The sequence below is a fragment of the Scomber japonicus genome, chromosome 5 (assembly GCF_027409825.1).
Source record: "Scomber japonicus isolate fScoJap1 chromosome 5, fScoJap1.pri, whole genome shotgun sequence".
NCBI classification, from domain to species: domain Eukaryota; kingdom Metazoa; phylum Chordata; class Actinopteri; order Scombriformes; family Scombridae; genus Scomber; species Scomber japonicus.
In genome coordinates this window covers 32,577,264-32,604,723 of record NC_070582.1, presented here as the reverse complement: position 1 = coordinate 32,604,723, position 27,460 = coordinate 32,577,264, and the positions used below count along the sequence as shown (strand labels likewise).

Below are 27,460 nucleotides of genomic sequence, written 5' to 3'. Positions count from 1 at the left end.
ACCCAGATAAGGGTAGGCTGCTCATACAGAGGTTTTAAATCCATATTGTCAGCTATTAAGTGTTTAAGCTTTCTGTATGTACCCTAACCCATTTTGTTAGCTCAGAGGCACACTGGAGTGTCATTTCCTCAACCGTGAAGTATTTCTAAGTCTTCAGTTATCTCACCTACAATAAAGAAGGTGATCATACTGGTACAAACAACCCTTGAGACAAGAATTAAGAAAGCTGTCATGACAGCCACAGTTTTATTTGCTTTTGTTAACAGTTGCATCACAGCAATGAGTCATCTGGAGCAGACCTGCAAAAGCAAAGACATCAGTCATCCATCCAGTGAATGACATTGAGATTGCGCAAGTGGTGCCTTACCAGAAGGTCCTTTCAGTAGCCACCTTTAACAGGATAGTTCTGGTTTGAGGTTTCACCGGTGGCTCCTGATCCCAGCATGCCTACAGAACCAGGCTCTCCTGGGGTGTAGCGAGTTTTAGTATACATTGCTCTTCCTTGCTGGTACCTTGAGTGAGAGCTGAAGGCGTAGACTGGCTCCAGATCAGACACGTCACTGAAGACCGGCTCTGGGTTTTCAGCACCAGAGCTGGCAACAAAGTCATAAGAGGCGCCCCCTGCAGAACCACTACCTGAGCTAGCATAGCCACCATATCCATAGCCCCCATGTGGAGCACCACTGTCATACCCACTGGGCTGAGAAGCTGGATAAGCAGCCCCATATGAAGAGGCCACAGGTCTGTTATATGCAACAGACCGCCAGCCTGGGTCAGCAGCACCTGAGCCATATTCTGTGGAGAAACAGGATTTGTTTTAGCAGAAACTAGCATTCATCACATGTTTAGAGTAGAGTATAGAGCTTCTTAGTGTCTGATTTCAGTGGTTCTTGTCTTACTTTTCCCTGCAGGGACACAGGAGATGCTTCCAATCAGCAGGCATGAAATCCATAACATCCTGAAAAACAGAAACAAGATAATTAATATTTAACCTTGAGATTTTCATAACATTTAACATAGTTAATTACTTACCTCATCTTGGTATGGTTAGGTGGATAAAGTCAGGTTAAAGTTGAAGCTGATTTGTTGCTTCTCACCAAGAGACTGTACATTTAACAAAAACAACTCATGATTAGCACCAACAATACAGTCAAAACAGTCAGTATTGTAACAAAAACAAAACCACTGTCATACCTGCTACCAAATCAGCAAACCTTCCCAACAGGAGCTCCTCTGTGGTGTCTCTATGAACTAAGAGCTGCTTTTAAATGATTCTCAATGCCAATTGATTGCTCATTAGTAACAGCTGGTGGTAAAGGACACCTGGAGTGTGGGTTAATTAACCTGCTCGTTAAGAAACAAAAGTGACCATCTGGAAAGAAAGGTGTCAAAAAAAGAAGACCAGTATGACAAGGTGGAAGGCATACTTGTGATGTCTTGTTGATAAAGATGACAGAGTTCCTTATTTTTGTCCTAACTCGACCTAAAAAGCAAGTTTTCCTAGATGTTTCAGTTATGTCAAACACAATGGGAACACTGCTGTTACCCTGAAGACATTTAACAAGTGCAGTATTACCCAAGGTGATGGCATCACAACATTTGAGAAATCTTTTGGTGTAATTGGGATTCCAAAGTGCTGAATAAACTCAATATAGCTATTATAGGGAGAACACCTGAGAATACCAGGGGCCTGTTTCAGGAAGCAGGTTTAACTAACTCTGAGTTAAAACCTTTACTCTAGGTTGACCAACTCTGAGCTGTCAAACTCAGAGTTTTCGGTTTCAGAACAAGTGTTAACAGTTAGTTCAATCAACTCTGAGTCAAAGTAACTCTGAGTGAAGCTCTTGCATGAGGACATACCAAGCCCTCATCAATGGAGCACAGATAACATGATTCACCATGACAACAGGAGAAACAAAGGGCTCAGTCCTCCCACTTCTCCCCAAAGGATTTAGAAATATTAATGAATACGTGCAGACGATGAGTATATTTAAGAAAAGTATTAATGAAAAAAAGAGAAACATTTTGTCTCGAGTGGTTGACTTATTCAACATTTATATTCTGTGTGTGTGTGTGTGGCACATTTAACATTCATGCAGACCCCAACAGGTACAAAACATAGGCCTACTTGGCAGCAACTGAATATGAAAAATAAAAATATAGCTCAAACAAGTAAGGTATTGATTACAAACAATTGTGGTGTTGTTTAGCCTGCCCTACCTCATTAAACAGCATTTAAATGCTACATTCAACATGTTATATATATTTCAGTAGTTGATGAAATCTTCTAAGCAAAGAAGAAAGTCAATTTTTCAGCCATCCCAACACTGCCAGTATTTAATATTGTCTATTTGAAAGCAACACCTACATGCCTTTATACATACAACACTAAAAAAGTAAACGTTTCAGTGAAATAGTCAAATTTAGTTTTATGTTTGGGCACTTTCACCTTAATTTAACAGTAGCTGGTATGGAGAGAGAGAGAGAAAGTTCCTCACTGGTAGCGAACCAGCGACATTGCCACTGTGAAGCATGAGCAGTAACCACTTGGCTATCAATCACCTTCAAATATTGCCTTTGTGACAGCCCGACAGACGGTTGCCTTGGAAACATGAACTTGAACAGAGAACTTATTCTGAACTGAGAGCATGTCCATGTGGTGTCGTACAGACGATACGAGGGCTGAGAATATTGTTCAGATAAATTATTGATTGTACAAAAAAATGGAAACACTCAAACAGAACATCATCGGAGAATGATACAACATTCTAGCGGGATCTGATCACCCTCTGACGGAGATTCATGCTTCGTATTTGTGCTTCAATATTAACTGACTCTTTAAGAAAAGGACACACCATGTCTGACACCTACTTCAGTCTGTGGGCTTCAACTAAAAAGGAAGAGAAACTCAGGGTTAGTTGAAGAAAACCTGCCAGCGAGCAGGTTAGGTTCACGGAGTATGTTGCCAGAGTAACTGACTCAGAGTTAAGCTGAACTGGCTTTGTGAAACCGAAAAACCAGTTTCCCCTCATCTCAGGGTTAACTAACTCAGAGTTCTCACTAAACCTGCTTTCTGAAACGGGCCCCAGACCTGGAAATGGCTGTCCAACATTCAGGTGAGAAACTTGTTACATCATTCCCAAGAACACTCATGGCTGTATTAGCTCAGAAAGGTGCTTCTAAGTATTGAGCAAAGGGTCTGAATACTTATGTTCACATATTTCAGTTTCTCTTTTAACTTGCAAAAAAACTTAACTATAATTCTGTTTATGTTGTCATTATGGGGTTCTGAGTGTAGATTGATGGAGAAAAATGAATTTAGACAAATGGTTGAATATAACAAATGGTGAAAAAATGAAGGGGGTCTGAATACTTTGTTTTGAGTTCAAAAGTGGATGAGATGGTGACTTAGCAATGGGCACTGATGTAATTTCCCTTCAAGAAATTACAAGTTACTGAAACCAAAAACCTGTAGAGCAACCACTGATCAGAGTGCATCTGAATTTTGAGACCCTATAAACCCAAAGCATGATATGCAGCATCAAGTCAAGTGTGTTTAACAATAGAGAACATTGACATACACACTAGCATCCTGGTTTTGTGTTCTTTAAATCTTGACAATTTTTCCATTGAACAGGAAAAACATTGCCCCTGCATCAGCAGGGACTGCTTTGACAATGCAGAGTTAAGTGGAAACCTTTAAAAGATGTAAACAAGGGACTTTTCTGTGTTGAGTACACTTCCCAAGACCTGAGCTTTTGTTGCATTTCTAATCTTGTAGATCAGGCCCTGATAAGTGCAAATTTCTGCAGATTGTTTCTTCATCCAAATACAAGCTTTACATCATGTTTTAAGTTGACCACATTACCTGTTTAATGTGTGACTCCAGTTTCAGAAAAGTGTCCCCTCAGTTCATTTGAAAGGCTGAACAGAACATTGACCTTCAACTGCTTTATTCCACTACGTCCTCTGTCCAGACATCACTTGGTAAAAATAGTCTGGTCATAGATTACATACATTAAGTGACAAGCTGAAGGATGGAGCAATAAAAGATAGTGAACATGTAGACCTAGTGTACCAGGTAAAAAACCAGAGCTCATTTAGAACCCTAACTGAGTTAAGTTCTAGTTTCTGTATGCAGACAGATTGCAAGCCATTTCATACCTCAGAGGCACACTGCTACATAGCCATTAGCATCAACACATTAGAGTCATTTCCTCAACTGAAGTATTTAAGTCTTCTGTAATATCTACAATTACACACAACAAACAAAACACACAACCCATGAGACAAGAATTAAGACCGTCATGACAGCCACAATTTATTAGCAGTCATTAACAGTTGCATCACAGCAATGAGTCATCTGGAGCAGGCCTGCAAAAGCAAAGATGTCAGTCATCCATCCATCAAGTGAATGACATTGAGATTGTGCAAGTGGTGCCTTACCAGAAAGTCCTTTCAGTAGCCACCTTTAACAGGATAGTTCTGGTTTGAGGTTTCACTGGTGGCTCCTGATCCCAGTACGCCTACAGAACCAGGCTCTCCTGGGGTGTAGCGAGTTTTAGTATACATTGCTCTTCCTTGCTGGTACCTTGAGCGAGAGCTGAAGGCATAGACTGGCTCCAGATCAGACACGTCACTGAAGACCGGCTCTGGGTTTTCATCACCAGAGCTGGCAACAAAGTCATAAGAGGCGCCCCCTGCAGAACCACTACCTGTGCTAGCATAGCCACTATATCCATAGCCCCCATGTAGAGCACCACTTTCATACCCACTGGGCTGAGAAGCTGGATAAGCAGCCCCGTATGAAGAGGCCACAGGTCTGTTATATGCAACAGACCGCCAGCCTGGGTCAGCAGCACCTGAGCCATATTCTGTGGAGAAACAGGATTCTGTTTCAGCAGAAACAAGCATACATCACATATTTAGGAGTAGATTACAGAGCTTCTTAGTGTCTGATTTCAGTGGTTCTTGTCTTACTTTTCCCTGCAGGGACACAGGAGATGCTTCCAATCAGCAGGCATGAAATCCACAACACCCTGAAAAAAAACAAGACACTTGATTTTGGGTCTTCAGATTTTTGTAACATAAGAACACAGTTAATTACTTACCTCATCCTGTGTGGTTAGGTGGATAAAGTCAGGTTAGAGTTGAAGGTAATTTGTGGCTTCTCACCAAGAGACTGTATATAAAAATAAGCTCATCATTAGCACCAACAACCTCACTCAGTATTTTAAGTAAAACAAACCAATTTCATACCTGCTAACAAACCACCAAACCTTCCCAACAGGAGCTCCTCTGTGGTGTCTCTATGAACTAAGAGCTGCTTTTAAATGATTCTCAATGCTGATTGATTGCTCATTAGTAACAGCTGGTGGTAAAGCAGATCTGGAGTGTGGGTTAATTAACCTGCATGCTAAGAAAGAAACGAAAAAAAGAGGAATCTTAATCTTGAAGGAAAAGTGTCTGTTTAGACATTAGTCTGTTGGTCTCTGCTCTGTTCTTTTTCATCCTCTCCCAATTTTGGAGTTTGTTTCTTCAATGGGAGTTTTTAGAAATCTGACTCACTTTTTGAGTTAGTCAAACCCAAAACACTTGTGACTTCTACACAGTTTGGTCTATGCTCAATGACTGGTTTTAATTATGTATTAATATTGTTTGGAGGATGTAATTCAAGTAAAACGTAGCCTATATGGTAAAACTAAGAAAACTCAGAGGAAAGGGATTAGTGATTAAAAGTGATGTTATAAAACAGGCATTAGGTAAAAATGCCACTGAAAGAAAAACTTCTGGAATCCGGATAAATATTTGTATTTGGCGCGCAGGTGGTCGAGTGGTAGGGAGCATGCCATTTACACAGCCGACCTCGGTTGGAGTCTTCTCTCTCTCCCATGTTTCCTGTCTGTCTGTGGCTAAATAAAGGCGTCTATGCCGGAAAAAAAGAAAAAAATTGTTTATTTTTTGTGTAGTTCTGGCCACCCTTTACCTCAACAGCTGGTCATTCCCTCAGCACCGCTACTACTGTATTACCTGGTGTGTAATCTAATGCACTTCATGTATGCAGCTCCATGTCCAAACACAAACAGAAATATGTTGTACCTTGTTGGCTGATGTGATTTTAAATATTATTTCTCCAGATGAAAACTATGGTGGAAATGCTGGGTCAGCCGGAAGACCCGATCCTGGATGACAGCACCCACATGCTTCTCTATTTCAGCCAGAGCAAGACTCCACAAAGGCAGTGGGGAGGCTTAAGGTATGAAAACTTGTCCTGCTGCTGTTATAGTTCTTCATGACCGGGTGACTCGGCATATATAATTGATATCCATAGGCTTGTCTTTAACTCCAAGAACGTTACTTTATTACACATCATCATGACAGTATAAGTGCACGGCACTATATACTACATCCTCTTTTCTCAACATGAAAGCTACACTTCATTTATTGTAATAAACTACTGTTTATAACTGAACTGTGTGTCTTATTACTGCCACCACTGAACATATAGATTTGCCTAAGATTATCTTGCCCTGTCTACAGTAACATGCCTTTATACTCTCAACTAAGAACAGGGAAATAACATTTCTTCCCTTAACATTTATCATTGTTCCATTAACAATTCCTTTATCATGCAACTCTTCTTTTTTTTCTTTCTTTCTTTTTTTTTTTTTTTTTTTTTTAAGCAGACCAGATAGGTCAGTTAGGAGATGACCTTTGCCGTTGGCTCATCACAAAGTCTTTATACCTCTCAGGTGGTCGAACAAGTCGTCCACATCTGGTTTGAGATGGCTGTGATGTGGATGAGAGCTCAATGTCACTCTGCTGTACCTGCATCTGGTGTGCTGACCTGCTCATCATCTAATGAGTCTGTTTCTGAATTCAATTGGGCGCTGTGTGTTGTTCTCCTCAGGTGGCGTCTATTGCGTCTATAGTGCTGACCAGAAGATGTCAATATGTCATAGGACCTTGGCTCATCCCTCTGCGCCGTGACCACTGCTGGACGCCAGCCTTGCGGTGTCTCCATGTAAACAGTACACCCAGGCTGCAGCTCTGGAAGCCGCTTTGCTCCTCTGTTGTAGTATTGCTGCTGCCTTGTTTGCAGATTTTGGAGAGTTGAATGTACTTCTTTAGGTACGGCAGGCTGAAGAATAGTGCTGGAGGTTGGTAGAGTGCTTCTAAGGACTCTGCCCATGAGCATCTGTGCTGGGGAATACTCCATGCCTGTCACAGGTGTGTTCCTCAGGGTGAGAAGTGCAAGATGGGGGTCAGTGTTTGTATGTTGTGCTTTCTTCAGCACGTGTTTCACCGTTTTCACTGTTCTTTCTGCTAGTCCATTTGATTGTGCATAACCTGGACTGGAATGAGTGAGTTTTATGCCCCATGACTCTGCAAAGCTTCTCATTTCCTGACTTGCAAATGGAACATGGTCACACACAATCTCTTTTGGTATTCCAATCCGCGAGAAGACCGATTTCATCTTGTTGATGACAGTGTGTGATGTTTTGTCTTTAATGTTCAATACCTCTGGGTATTTTGAGAGGTAGTCCACTATCAGCAGAAACGACTGACCTCTGATTTCAAAGATGTCGGCTCCCACTTTAAGCCAAGGAAGCTCGGGGATGTCGTGTGAGATCAGTGGCTCCTTCTGATTCCTGGGCTGGAACTGCTGGCCTGCTCCACACGTCTCGACCATCTGTTCTATGTCTCTTGTCATACCTGGCCAGTACCAGTGTTTCCTGGCCAGTGCTTTCGTCCGCTGTATCCCTTGATGAGCTACATGCAGTCTCTGCAGCATCTCAGATCTCATAGTTGTCGGTAGGATTATCCTGTCTGCTGCAAACATTACTCCCTCTCTCACAGCCACTGTGTGTCTGATTGGCCAATATTGTATCAATCTAGAGTCTACTAGTTTTCTGTGTCGAGGCCAACCAAGTCTGTGTGTGTCATGCAATAGCTGCAGTGTTTTGTCCTTTTTCGTTTCACTCTTGAGCTGCTCTAGAGTCTCTGTACTCAAGGCGTCTGTCGGCTCCAGAGCATAGACAACTCTCTCATCAGTGATATCATCTGCAGCCACGTGTTGTTCGTGTGGCACAGCTCGTGAGAGTGTGTCCACAATCAGTAACTCTTTACCTGGCGTGTAGATGACATTTAAGTCATAACGCTGCAGCTGAAGCAGCATTCTCTGCAGCCTAGAGGGAGCTGTTCCAAGTGGCTTTCTCAGGATGTTTTCCAATGGTTTGTGGTCCGACTGAACATTAACCCTCACCCCATACACATACTGGTGGAACTTCTTGACAGAGAAAACTATGGCTAAGAGCTCCTTTTCAATCTGTGCATAGTTCTTTTCTGTCTTTGTCAGTGCCCTTGACGCATACGCTATTGGGTGGTCATCTTGTAAGAGGCATGCTCCCAGGCCGTCCTTAGACGCATCAGCCTGTATGATGAGCTGTTTCTGTGCATCGAAGGATCTGAGCACAGGAGCGTTTGTGAGAGCATCTTTCAGTTTTTTGACTGCCTCGTCATGTTCGTGTTGCCACTGCCACATATTGTCCTTCCTGAGCAGCTGTCTCAGCGGCGCTGTTATGGTGGCCTCACCTGGGATGTATTGCGCCAGGTATTTTGTCATACCTAGCATCCGCTGTAGTCCTGCTTTGTCAGTGGGTGGAGGCATCTCAGCTATGGCTTTAACTTTTGCCTCATCTGCTTTCACACCCTCTGAAGTGACGATGTGGCCCATGTAGTTGACGCTGCTCACCTTGTACTGTACTTTCTCTTTGTTGAATTTCACATTTGCTTCTTTTGCTCTGATCATCACTTTCTGTATTATCTCATCATGTTCTTTTTCTGTAGCTGCAGCGATGATCATATCGTCAGCTATGATGTGTACTCCTTGTATGTCACTGAATGTTTCACAGTCGCGCTGTTGAAAACCCTCGCTTGCTGACTTGATTCCAAACGGCAGACGTTTGAATCTATATCTCCCCCACGGTGTGTTAAATGTGCACAGCAGCGATGACTCCTTGTCAAGCTTTACTTGCCAGTAACCGTCCTTCTCGTCTAGCACTGTGAATATCTTCTTACCAGCTAGTTTGCACAAAACTTCATCTGTTGTGGGGATGGAGTAGTGCAGCTCCTCCTTTGTAGTTGGATGTTTCACGTCCAGTATGTTGATGTCCAGCCTTTTTACCAGGTGCAAGTCTTCACAAGCCTCCCCCCGAGGATAGGTGTGGATGAGTGTCTTGATACGTAAAACGGTAGACTTGCATGAGCTTTGGGTGTGGAGCACTTGAGTGTGAGTAACCCCTCTGGCCTCAGCCTCATCCCGCCATAAGCCACTAGCACTGTCTTTGTGGACTGTAGCTGCAGGTGTGCTCTCCTTTCACGTCTGGCCTTCCTCTTCATGGACTTAAACATCCTCAGCGGTAGGACATTGGCCTCTGCTCCTGTATCCAATTTGAACCTGACAGACATATTGTCAACCCGGACTTCAGAGTACCAGGACTTGTCAAGGCTGGAATCGAGCTGGTCAATGTTCACTGTTCCAATAAACAGAGTGTCAATTTCTGGACTGATATCATGCACCGTCCTTCTATGCTGTGCTTTACCTGACCCACACATCCTCGCATAATGGTTCTGTTTACCACACTTGTGGCAGGAAACTCCATATGCTGGGCATTGTTTGGGCTGGTGTGATTTTCCACATTTTCTGCATGTGTTTATGTGTCCACTGCTTTGTGTGTGTTGAAAATGTTGCATTGTTCCCTTATTTCGTGGTTGACTGTCCTGTTTTTTCTTATGCACTGTATGTACAGATCTCTCTTGAGCGGCTGCGCTCACACTCATTGCTTGTATTTGAGTTCTGGCGGTCTCAGCTGCTCAGCAAGTGTCTATGGTCTTCTCTAATGTAAGATTTGGCTCTCTTATAAGTCTCTCTTTAAGACGCTGGTCATTCATACTGAACACAATCTTTTCTCTGATCATGTCGTTTTCCGAGGCGCCAAACTCACAGTCCTTACTTTTTTGTCTGAGCTCTGTTACATATTTATCAATGGAGACAGAGGTTATCATAGGGTGTGCCCAAAATTGGTGTCTTTCAAATACTGTGTTCTTCTTGGGCAGACAATAGCCTTCAAAAGCTGTGAGAACATCTTTCACAGTCTTTTCTGCTGGAAGGTTAAGTGTATTATACACTTCGAGAGCCTCCTCGCCTAGTGCGTGCAGCAAGATGGCGACATTGATCTTTTCGTCCTTACCCTCTGCACCACTCGCGGTCATGTAGATTTGGAAGCGCTGTTCCCATCGTCTCCAGTTTTTACCCAAGTTGCCTGTCAACACCAGTGGTGATGGTAGTTTGAACTGCTCCATCGTACTGTCTCCTGTCGTTGCAGGTCTCCGTGCGTCTCCCACTCTTTGAGGAATGCTCCCGCACAACTAGCACAGCTTTTAGCTAGCAAAACTCCGGTGTTTTCCGACCTCGGCAAACTGACGAACTGGACCGACTTCTGACACCATGTTATAGTTCTTCATGACCGGGTGACTCGGCATATATAATTGATATCCATAGGCTTGTCTTTAACTCCAAGAACGTTACTTTATTACACACACTTGTAGCCTGCATTACATGCACTCCGGTAGCCTGGGAACTAGACACATCAAACATTGTATTGTTCCGCCTACACATCACTAACATCATCATGACAGTATAAGTGCACAGCACTATATACTACAGCTGCACTTCAAGTAGCTGAGATATTGTTCCCCTGATGTGAAAAAAACTACTTCACGTACTGTAGCCTATATGTTACCGGCCTCAAGCCTAGGGGTACCTGGGCCGGTAGCTATTTTGCTGCACAGTGAAAGGTGTACTGTGGAGCAGTAAGAAACAACACATTTAGTGGTGTGTTACTATCACGAGTGCCACTTTATTCTGTCTCCTCAACACGACGTACATCTCATCCCACACTCAACAAACCTATCAATGCATCGCTAAGCCGCAATATCAGGCAACTGCTCTAGTCTGACTCTAAATGCATGTCACTACTAATACATAAATGGTAAGACAACAGTGAAAACACATGCTGTGGCTACATTAATGAATACATAAAAATAAAGCTCATTTGAAATAACTACATTGAAATAATCAACAACATTACATCCCCATAGCAACATGCTTATATACATGTAATTTAACACAAATATACCAATGTATATGAACCTCATCATATTTCAAGTGCAGTCAATAAAAACTTACAATGTACACTGTCAGAAATGAAAACAATAGCTAGTGCGCTAGCTTGCTACATAAACATAATACAGAACTCCGTTTAAACACAGTACTTGAGCATTTTTACAATGCACCCACGTAATTTAATGATTACGATATGATAATGATATGCTTATAATTGTATTTCACTTTTTTTTTTTTTTTTTACATACCTGTGGAGCAGTAAGAAACAACACATTTGGTGGTGTGTTACTATCACGAGCGCCACTTTATTCTGTCTCCTACGGGAGCAGCAGCATGGGCTCAAGTTAGAGGTTTCTCACTGAACCTGGTATCACAGTGCCACCTATGGTCACACAATGGAATAACAACCAGATTTTGAAAAGTTGACAAGTTTGAAAGTTTTAGAAAGTAATTAGTTAATTTTGTGATTTTAAAATAAATGAAATGACATTTTTTGTAAAAAAATAAATAAATAAATAAATAAGGGGGATGTTAGTTTAACCTAACTTCTAAGAGGCTTTTTCCACACCCTCTACATATATTATCTGTTGGTTCAGACTGATGATGAGCACAAAGCCATTACTGGCTTCCCACCTCAAACCACAGAGGGAGCTCCAGGTTCAGCAGCCTGGATGAACTTGTGATGGTACAGTAAGTGGTCTTCACTTTACTGTGACACTGAATTAAGAGCAGCACTATGGAGGTAAAGAATCAGCTTAATCTGAATGACCATTGACTTTTTAAGTACCGGTATATTGTTTGGGGCTTTTTTTGCCTTTAATGTAGATAGTAGAAAGAGAGATAGGAAATGGGAGACAGAGAGGGGGGAATGACATGCAGGATAGGACTACTTGGCAAAGCTAGATTTTCCAAAAAGTCTCTGCATATCTCATTGTTACTGTAGTCTCTAAAGACTGCCTGAGAGGTGTGTCTCATGAAGGTGGGAGGCCAGGTGGAAACAGTATGGAGGATGAACAGGGCAGGCAGGCACATAAGAGTTGTGAGGAAAATACACCCACTGATAAATCAGGGATGGATATAAGGGTCAATCTTCAGCTTGTTTTACTGATTCATAGTCATTCAATTATACAGCATTTCCTGTTAATTATATACACAATGTGGCAGTCCACCATAGTTTAATTTGTACCACTGCAGTTTCATAGTGAGCTGAACATGTGTACCAGAGCTGGTGACTCGGACTTGCGACTCGTACTCGAGTCGCACTTAAGTCGCACTACACATTGACTTCAGACTCGACTCGAACTCGACCTCAAAAGACTTCAGACTTGACTCGGACTCGAGGCAGGAGACTCGCAAATTACCATTATTTTCATGTTATCATTTATATTCTCATTATTTATTATCTGTCATTCATCTTCTCTGTTTGCATTTGGGAAGTGATCTCTGGCTGTGACTGAGGCTGACAGTAAACACCAACGTCACGCACGCGCCGTGTGTACGCGCGCATTTCGAGCATAGCCCGTCTACTACTGTATACTGTATTAGAAACTCTGATTTCAAGACAATGGCGAGTGAAAGAAGCCCAACAGGAGTCCCTTGGATCGTTACATTTGGCTACAATGCCTTCACGCAGTCAGCCAACAAACGGACAGCAGTGTGCAAAGTGTGCAACAAGAAGATTCAAGATTTTGGTTCAACCACTTCAAACTTCATCCGGCATCTGAAAACACACCCAGACCGGTCAGTCACTTGCTAATGTGAAAGACGTTAAAATTAGCAATTAGCTCTCAAACGAATATTAACGTTACATTCTTGCTGCTGGCCATATGATGTGACAGGCTGAGTTAACATTTCATAACGGTGTGCCAGAAGATTATTCTGTGACATTGTCTTAAATTAAGTTACAGTACAGTCACCCAGTGGCGTTTTATGTGTAAAAGATTAGTGGAGCACCTACACATTTAATGCTTTATAAGAGTCATACCCAAGCAGCCTATTCTACATATCAAGAAGGATATTTGTCACATATCAAGAGAGAGAAGTCATACTGTAATAACCATAAGTTATTTCTTTTATTGTATTTTACAGCATGTTAAAAAAAACTCTTGTTAAAGAAATTGAAACAATCCTTTGTATTTTTTCCACACCACATTGCTGTAGATTCTAGTGAAACAATCAATACCGTCTTATATAGAGGATTTCATAGCTTATAGAATTTGATTTAGTGTTTGCGAGACTTGAAACTTGACTTGGACTCTTAACCAGAGACTTGACCCTCGAAGACTTGAGACTTGTGAACACCTCTGATGTGTACACATAAGTTACATTTTCACCTGTTGCTTCAGCAGATCATTTTGCACCTTTCAGAGGCCATTATAGTAGAGGAAAAGGGGACAGAGCCACAGCAACTGCTCAACACAATTCAGAGAGTGCTGTAGAGCATGCTATGCTTCATCCCAATGTAAAATGGGGAACTGATGGGCAGATACAGAGATGACCTGTAAACTATACCTGCACAAGAGAGGCTATGATATAACCTCTGCTGTGGCTCAGGAGGTAGAGCAGTCATCCACCAATTGGAATATTGGCAGTTCAATGTGTCCTTGGGCAAGATATTGCATGTAATTTTAGTTTCCTCCTGACCAGCAGGTTGGCAGCCACTGCCATCAGTGTATGAATGAGTGAAGAGACATGTAATGTAAGTGCTTTGAGTAGTCAAAACAAAAACTAAAGTACAGCCCATTTGATTTTGCATTGACTTAAAGCTGCAGTTGGTAACTTTGAGGAGAGAGAGGACTCAAATTTGATGTACAACTTTCAGATCCCTCTCCCTCCACGGAGGAGGCTGATGTGTGCCGTGGTTGTTGCGCCGTTACTTTCTATGCTCCTGAAGCCACTTTGAGATATGAGCTTGACCAAGCTGAGGGGGCTGTGTGTGAGCACTGACTGACAGCTGTCAGACACAATCCTGGCTCTGATTGGTTCTTTTTGTCCAGTCAGTGGATTCTGGCAATTTGCAGTAGGTGGGGCTTAATGAACTTTTACAGATTAGTTTCATGTAATGCTGTCTTTATGTATGACAGTTACTTTAAGACTTACCAACTGCAGCTTTAATGTAAGGGGAGAAACCATAGTTGCAATTCTGTGGGAAACAATTAGCCTAATTTTACACAAGTCATTTTGTTCTCAGAGGCACACTACAAAGCAACTAGCTTCAGTGATTTAAAACCAATTTCCTCAGCTGTTGAGTATTTCTACATCTTTTGTAATCTCACCTACAATAATAGTGATCATACTGGTACAAACAACCATTGAGAATATTAAGAAAGGCTGTCATGACAGCCATAATTTATTAGCATTTGTTAACAGTTGCATCACAGCAATGAGTCATCTGGAGCAGACCTGCAAAAGCAAAGACATCAGTCAGCCATCCATCAAGTGAATGACATTGAGAGATTGAGCTAGTGGTGCCTTACCAGAAAGTCCTTTCAGTAGCCACCTTTAACAGGACTGTTCTGGTTTGAGGTTTCACTGGTGGCTCCTGATCCCAGCATGCCTACAGAACCAGACTCTCCTGGGGTGTAGCGAGTTTTAGTATACATTGCTCTTCCTTGCTGGTACCTTGAGCGAGAACTGAAGGCGTAGACTGGCTCCAGATCAGACACGTCACTGAAGACCGGCTCTGAGGTTTCATCGCCTGAGCTCGCAACAAAGTCATAAGAGGCACCCCCTGCAGAACCACTACCTGAGCTAGCATAGCCACCATATCCATAGCCCCCATGTGGAGCACCACTGTCAAAAAAAAACTCCCTTTTAACAGGAAGAAACCTCAGGCAGAACCAGACTCAGAAGTGGGCGGACATCTGCCTCGAACGGTTGAGGTTGAGAGGAGAGAAAAGAAGGATAGAGGAGAGAAGCACAATGAAAATCAACAATGAAGCTGGATGGTCCGGGACTGGAATCCGTCATCCGGACGTCTACAGGCCCAGATTACCTGTAAGACCAGAAAGCAGAACCAGAAAGACAACTCCGGGGAAGAAGTTCAGCTTATTGATGCATTAATAGAACATGAGTGTTAATGGATATAGATGGATGGAGGAGAGAGAGGCCCAGTGCATCATGGGGGTCCCCCGGCAGTCTAAGCCTATGGCAGCATAAGTCAAAGAGCCCTAACTATAAGCTTTATCAAAAAAAAAAAAAACTACAGATAAATCAAAGGCCAGTCTGTTACCTCATAGGCACACTGCTATATTCTACATAGCAATTAACACAAGTGGAAAGGAATTATTTCTAAATTGTCTGCAATCTCAATAGGTAGTGATTGTCATACTGGTACAAACAATCCACGAGACAAGAATTATGAAAGGCTGTCATGACAGCCACAATTTATTAGCATTTGTTAACAGTTGCATCACAGCAATGAGTCATCTGGAGCAGGCCTGCAAAAGCAGAGATGTCAGTCATCCATCCATCAAGTGAATGACATTGAGAGATTGCGCAAGTGGTGCCTTACCAGAAAGTCCTTTCAGTAGCCACCTTTAACAGGATAGTTCCAGTTTGAGGTTTCACTGGTGGCTCCTGATCCCAGCATGTCTACAGAACCAGGCTCTCCTGGGGTGTAGCGAGTTTTAGTATACATTGCTCTTCCTTGCTGGTACCTTGAGCGAGAGCTGAAGGCATAGACTGGCTCCAGATCAGACACGTCACTGAAGACCGGCTCCGGGGTTTCATCACCAGAGCTGGCAACAAAGTCATAAGAGGCGCCCCCTGCAGAACCACTACCTGAGCTAGCATAGCCACCATATCCATAACCCCCATGTGGAGCACCACTGTCATACCCACTGGGCTGAGAAGCAGGATAAGCAGCCCCATATGAAGAGACCACAGGTCTGTTATATGCAACAGACCGCCAGCCTGGGTCAGCAGCACCTGAGCCATATTCTGTGGAGAAACAGAATTTGTTTTAGCAGAAACTAGCATTCATCACAGGTTGTTTAGAGTAGAGTATAGAGCTTCTTAGTATCTGATATCAGTGGTTCTTGTCTTACTTTTCCCTGCAGGGACACAGGAGATGCTTCCAATCAGCAGGCATGAAATCCACAACATCCTGAAAAACAAGACACTTGATTTTGAACCTTCCAATTTTGGTAACATTTTGGATCATATAGTTAATTACTTACCTCATCTTGGTATGGTTAGGTGGATAAAGTCAGGTTAAAGCTAATTTGTGGCTTCTCTCCAAGAGACTATACATTTAAAAAAAAAAAAAAAATCATGATTTGCACCAACAATTACAGTCAGTATTGTAACTGAATCGAAACCAATTTCATACCTGCTAACAAACCAGCAAACCTTCCCAACAGGAGCTCCTCTGTGGTATCCCCATGAACTAAGAGCTGCTTTTAAATGATTCTCAATGCTGTGGGGATTGATTACTCATTAGTAACAGCTGGTGGTAGAGCACACTAGAACACCTGAGGCCTGCACTACGAAGCTGGATTTTCTCTTATCGAGGTAACTTCAGGGTTAACCCTGGGTTTTCCGTCCTACGACGCTGGTTCACTTCTTACCGGGGTAAATCACCATGGTTACTTATGCTGAACGGCTAACCTGCTCCGGAGCAGGTTATGTTCTGGATAAGAGTTTTTAGGGAGATGCAATCCTTTAGATGTCCCCGATGACATCCTATACGAAAGGTACAGAATGATTTTCAAGCGACATTAAGTTAGTTTAATATTCAACATTCATTAGACTTTCAAAATACAAACCTATTATGTGCTTCAACCATTTGAGTGAATGATGTCAAACCAACTGTAGGCTATGACATTCAGACTTATATCCCTCATGTGCAACCAGGCTTATTTTTCAAATATATCTTTTCATTAATTTTTTACATATACAATAAATAAATAACCTCCAGTTTCAGAACTTGTGTCAGGAAACCTGACAAAAAGTCTCAATAAGAACATCTTGAGAGTAATCGCTGCAAAAGTGCAGAAAAGCAGAATTTTATTCATATTTGTTAATTGTAAAAATTTACCAAAATATATATTTAAAAAAGAATCCTTGTGGCACAGGAGGGATATTAGTCCGTATGTTATACAGTTGGTTTGACATCATTCACTCAAATAGTTGAAGCGCATAATAGGTTTGTATTTTGAATGTCAAATGAATGTTGAATATTAAACTAACTTAATGCCAGCAATTTTCTGCCAGCATTCCTTCCTGGCTTTTGCTGCAGCAACAGTGTTGCTTTTGGCCTGATGATGTGTTTGAATTCTTCATATTTTTGAAGAATAATTGTCTGTTCCTTCATGGTAAAGCTGCTCTGCAGGGTTTCTCGTTTGCGATTGGTCAGACGCTGCAAACACCACCCCTTTATGTGAGCGCGCAGTGATCCAGATTGGAAAACCCTGGGTTCAATTACCGAGTTGATAACCAGCTTCGTAGTACCGCTTATCCAGATTGCGAATGTCTGGGTAAGTCAACCCAGGTAACGGAGAGATATCCCGGGTATGTTAATCCAGCTGACATGAGGTATCATTCACACCAGCATGAATGATTACTAGCAGTAGTAGGGTGCTTTTTAGGGATAGAGGGCACATTCTGTGTTATATCCAGAACTCTGGCACCTGGATAACAGTACGTTTTAACCAGCCTGGAACTGATGTCTGACAATGGAGTCACAAATAAGAAGGATTAGTGGTTCTACTCTGGATGATTACACAGGATTTACCCAACTATTCAGAGGCAGAGAAGAGTGCACATTGTTTGGCTGTTGGTGACCAGGTGAGGTAGATGGAGCCAACCTGTCTGTGGCAGAACTGGCCCACCAAAGTGAAGTAAAAAGAGGGGTCGGCATAGGAAACACAACTGGAGGACCCTCCAGCCCCACCCCAAAGTGGAAAAAAATCTGGTGAGTGGGGCTGAGTGGTTATTGCTGCAGGAACAGTGGCAGTGGAGGAGTTGTGCAGTGCAACAAGCAAGGTTGTAAAAAAAAGTCACATATCACGCCTCATTGCCTGCAACAGCCTCTTCACCTGCCGCAACAAGAAATCGATTAGCTGCAATCAGTACAGGACTCCGCTACTTGACTTCTAAGAACCAAGAGAAGTGACCATATTACACCTGTTTCAGCCTCCTTGCACTGGTGTCCAGTATTTTAAACTCTAGTGGAGCTAACTTCTCTTAACCCCCACCCCTCTACTCATTCTCCAGTCAGCAATTCCCACCATTATCCCATCAGCCTAGTCAATGAGCTCAAGCAGAAGTCTTTCAAGTTCTAGAAAGCCAACAACTTTCAGAGCACCTAAACTCGAATACTCTGCCTGAAGAAAAAGCAATTTCAGTGACTTAAAAAAACCCCCAACACTTCAGCAGAGCTTTCAGATTGCCCCTTTTGCCAGTGACTTGTTGACTGCTCTGATTGCTTTAGTTCGTACTAGATTATTTTGTGACATGCTATTCTGTGTGAAGGACTTTGTAACAAGATCAAATTAACACTACGCCTCTGAACAGAACACGGACCTTGAATGGCTTCATTTTATCATGTCCCGTTTCTGTCCATAAGTTACTTGGTACAAGAGTCTGGTCAGTGAATTAGGTGACAGAAACTGAAAGATGGTGCCATAAAAGATTGTGAACATGTAGGCCAAAGTGTGTTTTGTGTACCATGTCTGCATGAAGCTACACCTTAGACCCCACAGTCACCGTAGTTTCTGTATACAAGTGGCGTTTTTCCACTACTATTCGGCTTGACGCCAGGAAGGACCTTTCCATTACAAAAACAGTACTATCCCTAATGGAAACGCAAAAACACAAGTCGAGGTGGAACTGTGTAGTGAAAAGCGCCAATATACTACTAACAGACAAATCAAAGGCCAGTCTGTTCCTTCAGAGGCACACTGCTACAGTCTACATAGCTGTTAGCATCAACACAAATGGAAGGGAATTATTTCTAAGTTGTCTGCAATCTCAATAGGTAGTGATTGTCATACTGGTACAAACAATCCACGAGACAAGAATTAAGAAAGGCTGTCATGACAGCCACAATTTATTAGCATTCTTTAACAGTTGCATCACAGCAATGAGTCATCTGGAGCAGACCTGCAAAAGCAAAGACATCAGTCATCCATCCATCAAGTGAATGACATTTAGAGATTGAGCAAGTGGTGCCTTACCAGAAAGTCCTTTCAGTAGCCACCTTTAACAGGATAGTTCTGGTTTGAGGTTTCACTGGTGGCTCCTGATCCCAGCATGCCTACAGAACCAGGCTCTCCTGGGGTGTAGCGAGTTTTAGTATACATTGCTCTTCCTTGCTGGTACCTTGAGCGAGAACTGAAGGCGTAGACTGGCTCCAGATCAGACACGTCACTGAAGACCGGCTCTGAGGTTTCATCACCAGAGCTGGCAACAAAATCATAAGAGGCGCCCCCTGCAGAACCACTACCTGAGCTAGCATAGCCACCATATCCATAGCCCCCATGTGGAGCACCACTGTCATACCCACTGGGCTGAGAAGCAGGATAAGCAGCCCCATATGAAGAGACCACAGGTCTGTTATATGCAACAGACCGCCAGCCTGGGTCAGCAGCACCTGAGCCATATTCTGTGGAGAAACAGGATTTGTTTTAGCAGAAACTAGCATTCATCACATGTCTAAAGTAGAGTAGAGAGCTTCTTAGTGTCTGATTTCAGTGGTTCTTGTCTTACTTTTCCCTGCAGGGACACAGGAGATGCTTCCAATCAGCAGGCATGAAATCCACAACACCCTAAAACAGGAAACAAAACAATTGATTTTTAGCCTTGAGATTTTGGTAACATTTTGCAACATACAGTTAGTTACTTACCTCATCTTGGTATGGATATGTGGCTAATTTCAGGTTAAAGCTAATTTGTGGCTTCTCTCTAAGAGACTACATAAAAACAAGATCATGATTAGCATTAACAATTAAGTCAGTATAGTAACTAAAACAAAACCAATTTCATACCTGCTAACAAACCACCAAACCTTCCCTTCCCAACAGGAGCTCCTCTGTGGTATCTCCATGAACTAAGAACTGCTTTTAAATGATTCTCAATGCTCTGAGGTTCGATTTCTCATTAGTAACAGCTGGTGGTAGACAGAGGCATTAAAGCATACTGAAATATCCTACTCAAGTAGAAGTACTATTATCTGACTAAAATTGTACTCAAGTAAAAGTCAAAGTACTCAAAGTAAAAGTTACTGAGTTACTCCCCCTGGTTACCTTACAACATGTGCAACCCATGCAATGAATGAAAAAAGGAAGAAAATAAATGATTGTACAACTGAAACTTCATTTATTGTCTGTATCTGGAATTACTAATTAATAAACCCATACGTCCGGTGTCCTTTACCACCACCAGCTGTTACTAATGAGTAATCAATCCTCACAGCATTGAGACTGATTTAAAAGCAGCTCATAGTTCATGGAGATATCACGGAGGAGCTCCTGGTTGGAAGGTTTGCTGGTTTGTTAGCAGGTATGAAATTGAGATTGTTTTGGTTACAATACTGACTAATTGTTGGTGTGCATCATGATCTTTGTTTTTTTTTTTAATGTATAGTCTCTTGGCGAGAAGCCACAAATTAACTTTAACCTGACTTTCTTCACCTAACCATACCAAGATGAGGTAAGTAATTAACTATGTTCCAAAAGATTATTATTATTATTATATTATTATTATTATTATTCATATATATATTTTTTTCAGGGTGTTATGGATTTCATGCCTGCTGATTGGAAGCATCTCCTGTGTCCCTGCAGGGAAAAGTAAGACAAGAACCACTGAAATCAGACACTAAGAAGCTCTATACTCTACTCTAAATAACATGTGATGAATGCTAGTTTCTGCTAAAACAAATCCTGTTTCTCCACAGAATATGGTTCAGGTGCTGCTGACCCAGGCTGGCGGTCTGTTGCATATAACAGACCTGTGGCCTCTTCATATGGAGCTGCTTATCCAGCTTCTCAGCCCAGTGGGTATGACAGTGGTGCTCTACATGGGGGCTATGGGTATGGTGGCTATGCTAGCTCAGGTAGTGGTTCTGCAGGGGGCGCCTCTTATGACTTTGTTGCCAGCTCTGGTGATGAAAACCCAGAGCCGGTCTTCAGTGACGTGTCTGATCTGGAGCCAGTCTACGCCTTCAGTTCTCGCTCAAGGTACCAGCAAGGAAGAGCAATGTATACTAAAACTCGCTACACCCCAGGAGAGCCTGGTTCTGTAGGCATGCTGGGATCAGGATCCACCAGTGAAACCTCAAACCAGAACTATCCTGTTAAAGGTGGCTACTGAAAGGACTTTCTGGTAAGGCACCACTTGCTCAATCTCTCAATGTCCATCACTTGATGGATGGCTGACTGATGTCTTTGTTTTTGCAGGTCTGCTCCAGATGACTCATTGCTGTGATGCAACTGTTAACGACTGCTAATAAATTGTGTCTGTCATGACAGCTTTTCTTAATAATTGTTTGTACTAGTACGATCACTAGTATTGTAGGTGAGATTACAGAAGATTGAGATTTACTCCACAGTTGAGGAAATGGGCTTTAAAATCACTGAAGCTAACTGCTTTGTGTGCCTCAGAACAAAATGACTTGTGTAAAATTAGGTTAATACTCCCACATAACTTTGAGACTATGCTAGTTTCTCCCCTGGAAGAGAACTTTAAACATTTAAGTTAAATGGACTGTACTTAGTGGTTTTTGTTAAGACCACTCAAAGCACTTACATTACATGTCTCTTCCATCAATCATACACTGATGGCAGGGCCTGCCAACTTGCTCATTAGGTGGAAACTAACATTAATGCAATATAGGGTTAAGTATCTTGTCCAAGGACACATTGAACTGCCAATCATCCAACTGGTGGATGACTGCTCTACCTCCTGAGCCACAGCTGGGGTTATAGCTATAGCCTCATGTGCAGGTATAGTTTACAGGTCATCTCTGTTCCCCATTTTTAGACTGGAATGAAGCATTATGTTGAGCATTTTCCATGGCTACTCCAACTATTGTGGCTCAGACTCCCCCTTTCTCTACTGTAATTGTATTATAGTGACACACCCTCAAGCAGGAAGGGGGCAGAAATTCTAGGCTTGAATGGCTCTGAATCTGTAAGACAAGTGGAAGATTGACCCTTATATCCATCCCTGATTTATCAGTGGGTGTATTTTCCTCACAACTCTTATATGCCTGCCTGCCCTGTTCATCTTCCATACTGTTTCCACCTGGCCTCCCACCTTCATGAGACACACCTCTCAGGCAGTCTTTATAAAGACTACAGTAACAATGAGATATGCAGAGACTCTGGAAAATCTAGCTTTTTCCATGTGCCTCCATATTTTATTTCAAACAGTTGAAACTGAAAGAGCTAATAAGACAATTGCATGAATGCCATACATGGACCCCATCTCCAGTGTGCATCATATATGCTGTAATACACATTTCAGACTTTTTTTTTTGCTTCAATTTGTTACATTTTCAGTGTTTCAGCCTATGTACAGATAAATGCATAGGAGGAGGATGGGGTGGCCAGAACTACACAAAAAATAAACAAGTCTCTTTTTTTTTCTTTCTTTTCAGCCTAGATGCCTTTATTTAGACAGAGGAGAGAGAGGGGACTCTAACTGGGGTCGGCTGCGTACGTGGCATGCGCCCCAACCACTCGACTACTTGTTTTAGTAGTGTTTACCACATCAGGGGAACAATATCCAACCTACTTTAAATGCAGCAGGACAAGTTTTCTTACCTTAAGTCTTGCTCTGGCTGGCTGAAAGCCAGATGAAAGCAACCAGTTAATTAAACTACAAACATGCGTTAAGGCTTGGATGACCTGCAACATCCTGTTATTAAACTCAGAAAAAAACTGAAGTTATTGTGCTTGGCCCCAAACACATCAGAAACACATTTTCTAATGACATAACTACTCTGGATGACATTACTCTGGCCTCCAGCACCACTGTAAGGAACCTAGGAGTTATATTTGATCTGGATTTGTCCTTTAATTCCCATACAGTATAAAACACATTTCAAGGACAGCCTTCTTTCATCTGCATAATATTGCAAAAATCAGACATATCCTGCCTCAAAATGATGCTGTAAAACTAATCCATACACTTGTTACTTCTAGGCTGGACTACTGTAATTCATTATTATCAGGCTGTCCTAACAAGTCTCTAAAGACTCTCCAGCTGGTCCAGAATGCAGCTGAACATGTTCTGACAAAAACTAGAAAGAGAGGTGCGCAGGTGGTCGAGTGGTTAGCGTGCATGCCATATATGCAGCTGGCACTGGTTCGAATCGCGATCGGAGGTCTTTTGCTGCATGTCACACCACCCTCTCTCTCCCATGTTTCCTGTCGGTCTACTGTTAAATAAAGGCATCTATGCCAACAAAATCTTTAAAAAAATCTAGAATTCAATGTAAAATCCTTCTCCTCACTTTCAAAGCTCTTAATGATCAGGCTCCATCATATCTTAAAGAGCTTATAGTACCTTATGTACCTACCAGAACACTGCGCTCCCAGCATGCAGGTCTACTTGTGGTTCCTAGTATCTCTAAATGTAGAATGGGAGGCAGAGCCTTCAGCTATCAGGCTCCTCTCCTGTAGAACCATCATCCAGATTTGGCCAGGGGGCAGACACCCTCCCTACATTTAAGAGTAGGCTTAAAACTTTCCTTTTTGATAAAGCTTATAGTTAGGGCCGGCCAGGCTTGTCCTGGACCAGCTCCTAGTTTGTGCTGCTATAGGCTTAGACTGCCGGGGGACTCCCATGATGCACTGAGCTCCTTTCTCCTCCTCCCCCTCTCTCTCTATCCATCCATCTATATACATTAACATTCATGTATTATTAATGCATTCAATAACCTAAACTTCTTCCCCGGAGTTGTCTGTGCTTTCTGGTCTCACAGGTAATCTGGGTCTGTAGACGTCCAGATGACAGATTCCAGTCCCAGACCTTCTAGCTTCAATGTTGATTTTCAATGTGCTTCTCTCTCCTAAACTTCCTCTCTCTCCTCTCTACCCCAACTGGTCGAGGCAGATGGCCGCCCACTCTGAGTCTAGTTCTGCCTGATGTTTCTCCCTGTTAAAAGGGAGTTTTTTCTTGCCACTGTCGCCAAGTGCTTGCTCATGTGGGAATGTTGGGTCTGCCTTGAGATGACTTTGTTGTGATTTGGCGCTATACAAATAAAGATTGACTGATAAATAAAAGATTGATTGAAACAGAGAAGCATGTGGGTGCCGTCATCCAGGATCGGGTCCTCTGGCTGACCCAGCATTTCCACTATAGTTTTCTTCTTGAGACAGAATATTTAAAATCACATCAGCCAACAAGGTACAACATATTTCTATTTGTGTTTGGACATGGAGCTGCATACATGAGGTGCATTAGATTACACACCAGGTAATAGCAGCAGCGCTGAGGGAATGGCAAGCTGGCGAGGTACAGGGTGGCCAGAACTACACAAAAAATAAATAATATAAATATATAATAATATATATAATATATATAAATATACATGGCTGTTTGTAGCCTCTTTAATTTTTCTTCATTAAAAACAAAAAGCACACAAATTCCTAAGTTGGGAGAGGATGAAGAAGAACAGAGCAGAGACCAACAGACTAATGTCTAAACGGACACTTTTCCTTCAAGATTAAGATTCCTCTTTTTTTCGTTTCTTTCTTAGCATGCAGGTTAATTAACCCACACTCCAGATCTGCTTTACCACCAGCTGTTACTAATGAGCAATCAATCAGCATTGAGAATCATTTAAAAGCAGCTCTTAGTTCATAGAGACACCACAGAGGAGCTCCTGTTGGGAAGGTTTGGTGGTTTGTTAGCAGGTATGAAATTGGGTTTGTTTTACTTAAAATACTGAGTGAGGTTGTTGGTGCTAATGATGAGCTTACTTTTTTTACAGTCTCTTGGTGAGAAGCCACAAATTACCTTCAACTCTAACCTGACTTTATCCACTTAACCACACAGGATGAGGTAAGTAATTAACTATGTTTATATGTTACAAAAATCTGAAGACCTAAAATCAAGTGTCTTGTTTTTTTTCAGGGTGTTGTGGATTTCATGCCTGCTGATTGGAAGCATCTCCTGTGTCCCTGCAGGGAAAAGTAAGACAAGAACCACTGAAATCAGATACTAAGAAGCTCTGTACTCTAAACATGTGATGAATGCTAGTTTCTGCTAAAACAAATTCTGTTTCTCCACAGAATATGGCTCAGGTGCTGCTGACCCAGCCTGGCGGTCTGTTGCATATAACAGACCTGTGGCCTCTTCATATGGGGCTGCTTATCCAGCTTCTCAGCCCAGTGGGTATGACAGTGGTGCTCTACATGGGGGCTATGGATATGGTGGCTATGCTAGCTCAGGTAGTGGTTCTGCAGGGGGCGCCTCTTACGACTTTGTTGCCAGCTCTGGTGATGAAACCTCAGAGCCGGTCTTCAGTGACGTGTCTGATCTGGAGCCAGTCTACGCCTTCAGTTCTCGCTCAAGGTACCAGCAAGGAAGAGCAATGTATACTAAAACTCGCTACACCCCAGGAGAACCTGGTTCTGTAGGCATACTGGGATCAGGATCCACCAGTGAAACCTCAAACCAGAACTATCCTGCTAAAGGTGGCTACTGAAAGGACTTTCTGGTAAGGCACCACTAGCTCAGTCTCAATGTCACTCACTTGATGGATGGATGACTGATGTCTGACTTTTGCAGGTCTGCTCCAGATGACTCATTGCTGTGACGCAACTGTCAACAAATGCAAATAAATTGTGGCCACTCTTCTTGTCTCATGGGTTGTGGGTTTGTGTTTTTTTTTTTTTTTTTTTAAATTGTAGGTGAGATTACACAAGACTTGAAATACTCCAGTTGAGGAAAGGACACTATGTAGCAGTGTGTCTCTGAGGTAACAACAAATGGCTTGCAATCTGTCTCATACAGAAACTAGAACTTAACTCAGTCAGGGTTCGAAATGAGCTGTCTTCTGACCTGAGGCCTGTACTACGAAGCTGGATTAACATACCTGGGATATCTCTCCATTACCTGGGTTGATTTACCCAGACATTTGCAGTCTAGGATCAGCGGTACTACGAAGCTGGTTATCAACTCGGTAAATCAACCCAGGGTTTTCCAATCTGGATCACTGTGTGCTCACATAAAGGGGAGGAGTCTGTAGCATCTGACCAATCACAAACATGCAGACTACGTTACCATGGAGGAGCAGACAATTCTTCAACAATATGAAGAATTCAAACATCATCCAGGCCAAAAGCAACACTGTTGCAGCAGCAAAAGCCAGGAAGGAGTGCTGGCAGAAAATTGCCGACTCTGTTAATGTGTAAATTCATGAGATTATACAATATTAATTTATCAGACAATATAAACGGACAGCACTCTGATCACACAATGCCACTTTATCACGGCACAGACGTTTGGGGCAGATCGCTTCCTCAGTGCCCTTCCTTTCATAAGAGACATTAAGTTAGTTTAATCAACATTCAAAATACAAACCTATTATGCGCTTCAACCATTTGAGTGAATGATTTCAAACCAACTATATAACATACAGACTAATATCCCTCATGTGCCACTTTACAAATATCTTCAATTTTTTTTTTTACATAACTATAGTTATTATGCTCCCTGACCCTTTGATCTCAGGATGTTAAACCAACTGTATAATACAGAATAATATCCCTCATGTGCCTCAAGGATTGTTTTTTTAAATATATATTTTGGTCAATTAAAAAATTGCATCTAAACTCTTTCTCTCCTAAGCGCTCCTCTCACGATCCGTGCACCAATGTTGACAGGATCTTATAAGAATGGGCAGGTCATTTTCTAAGAACTGATTGGTCAGGAGGTGGTGCTTTTATACTCATTGATCTCTTATCCAGAACATAACCTGCTCCGGAGCAGGTTAGCCGTTCAGCATAAGTTACCATGGTGATTTACCCCGGTAAGAAGTGAACCAGCTTCGTAGTATGGAAAACTCAGAGTTAACCCTGAAGTTACCTCGATAAGAGAAAATCCAGCTTTGTAGTACAGGTCTCTGGTACACATCTACATGTACAATCTTTTATGGCACCTTCCTTCAGCTTCTGTCACTTTACTGACCAGACTCTATTTTACCAAGTGATGTCTGGACAGACATGGGACAAATGGTGGAACAATTGAAGTTTCAACAAGGAATACTCGCAGTAACGTTACATCAAACAAAAGGAAAAAACAACTCTAAATGCA

General features: G+C 42.3%; 1 protein-coding gene and 1 long non-coding RNA gene across 2 annotated transcripts; both read right to left on the bottom strand.

The window, feature by feature from the left end:
• Positions 1-217: 217 nt before the first annotated feature.
• Positions 218-1,037, bottom strand: LOC128359505 (prisilkin-39-like). Its single transcript, XM_053319999.1, has 4 exons — positions 1,033-1,037; positions 900-958; positions 368-795; positions 218-299 (listed from the first exon to the last, which is right to left on the bottom strand). Exons 1-3 carry the CDS (start codon positions 1,035-1,037, stop codon positions 380-382), a joined length of 480 nt encoding a protein of 159 aa, XP_053175974.1. The 3' UTR covers positions 218-299; positions 368-379.
• Positions 1,038-19,947: 18,910 nt separating this feature from the next.
• LOC128358349 (uncharacterized) lies at positions 19,948-20,199 on the bottom strand. Its single transcript, XR_008321399.1, has 3 exons — positions 20,179-20,199; positions 20,038-20,103; positions 19,948-19,959 (listed from the first exon to the last, which is right to left on the bottom strand). It is a non-coding gene; the product is annotated as an uncharacterized LOC128358349 (long non-coding RNA).
• Between the last annotated feature and the right edge of the window lie 7,261 nt (positions 20,200-27,460).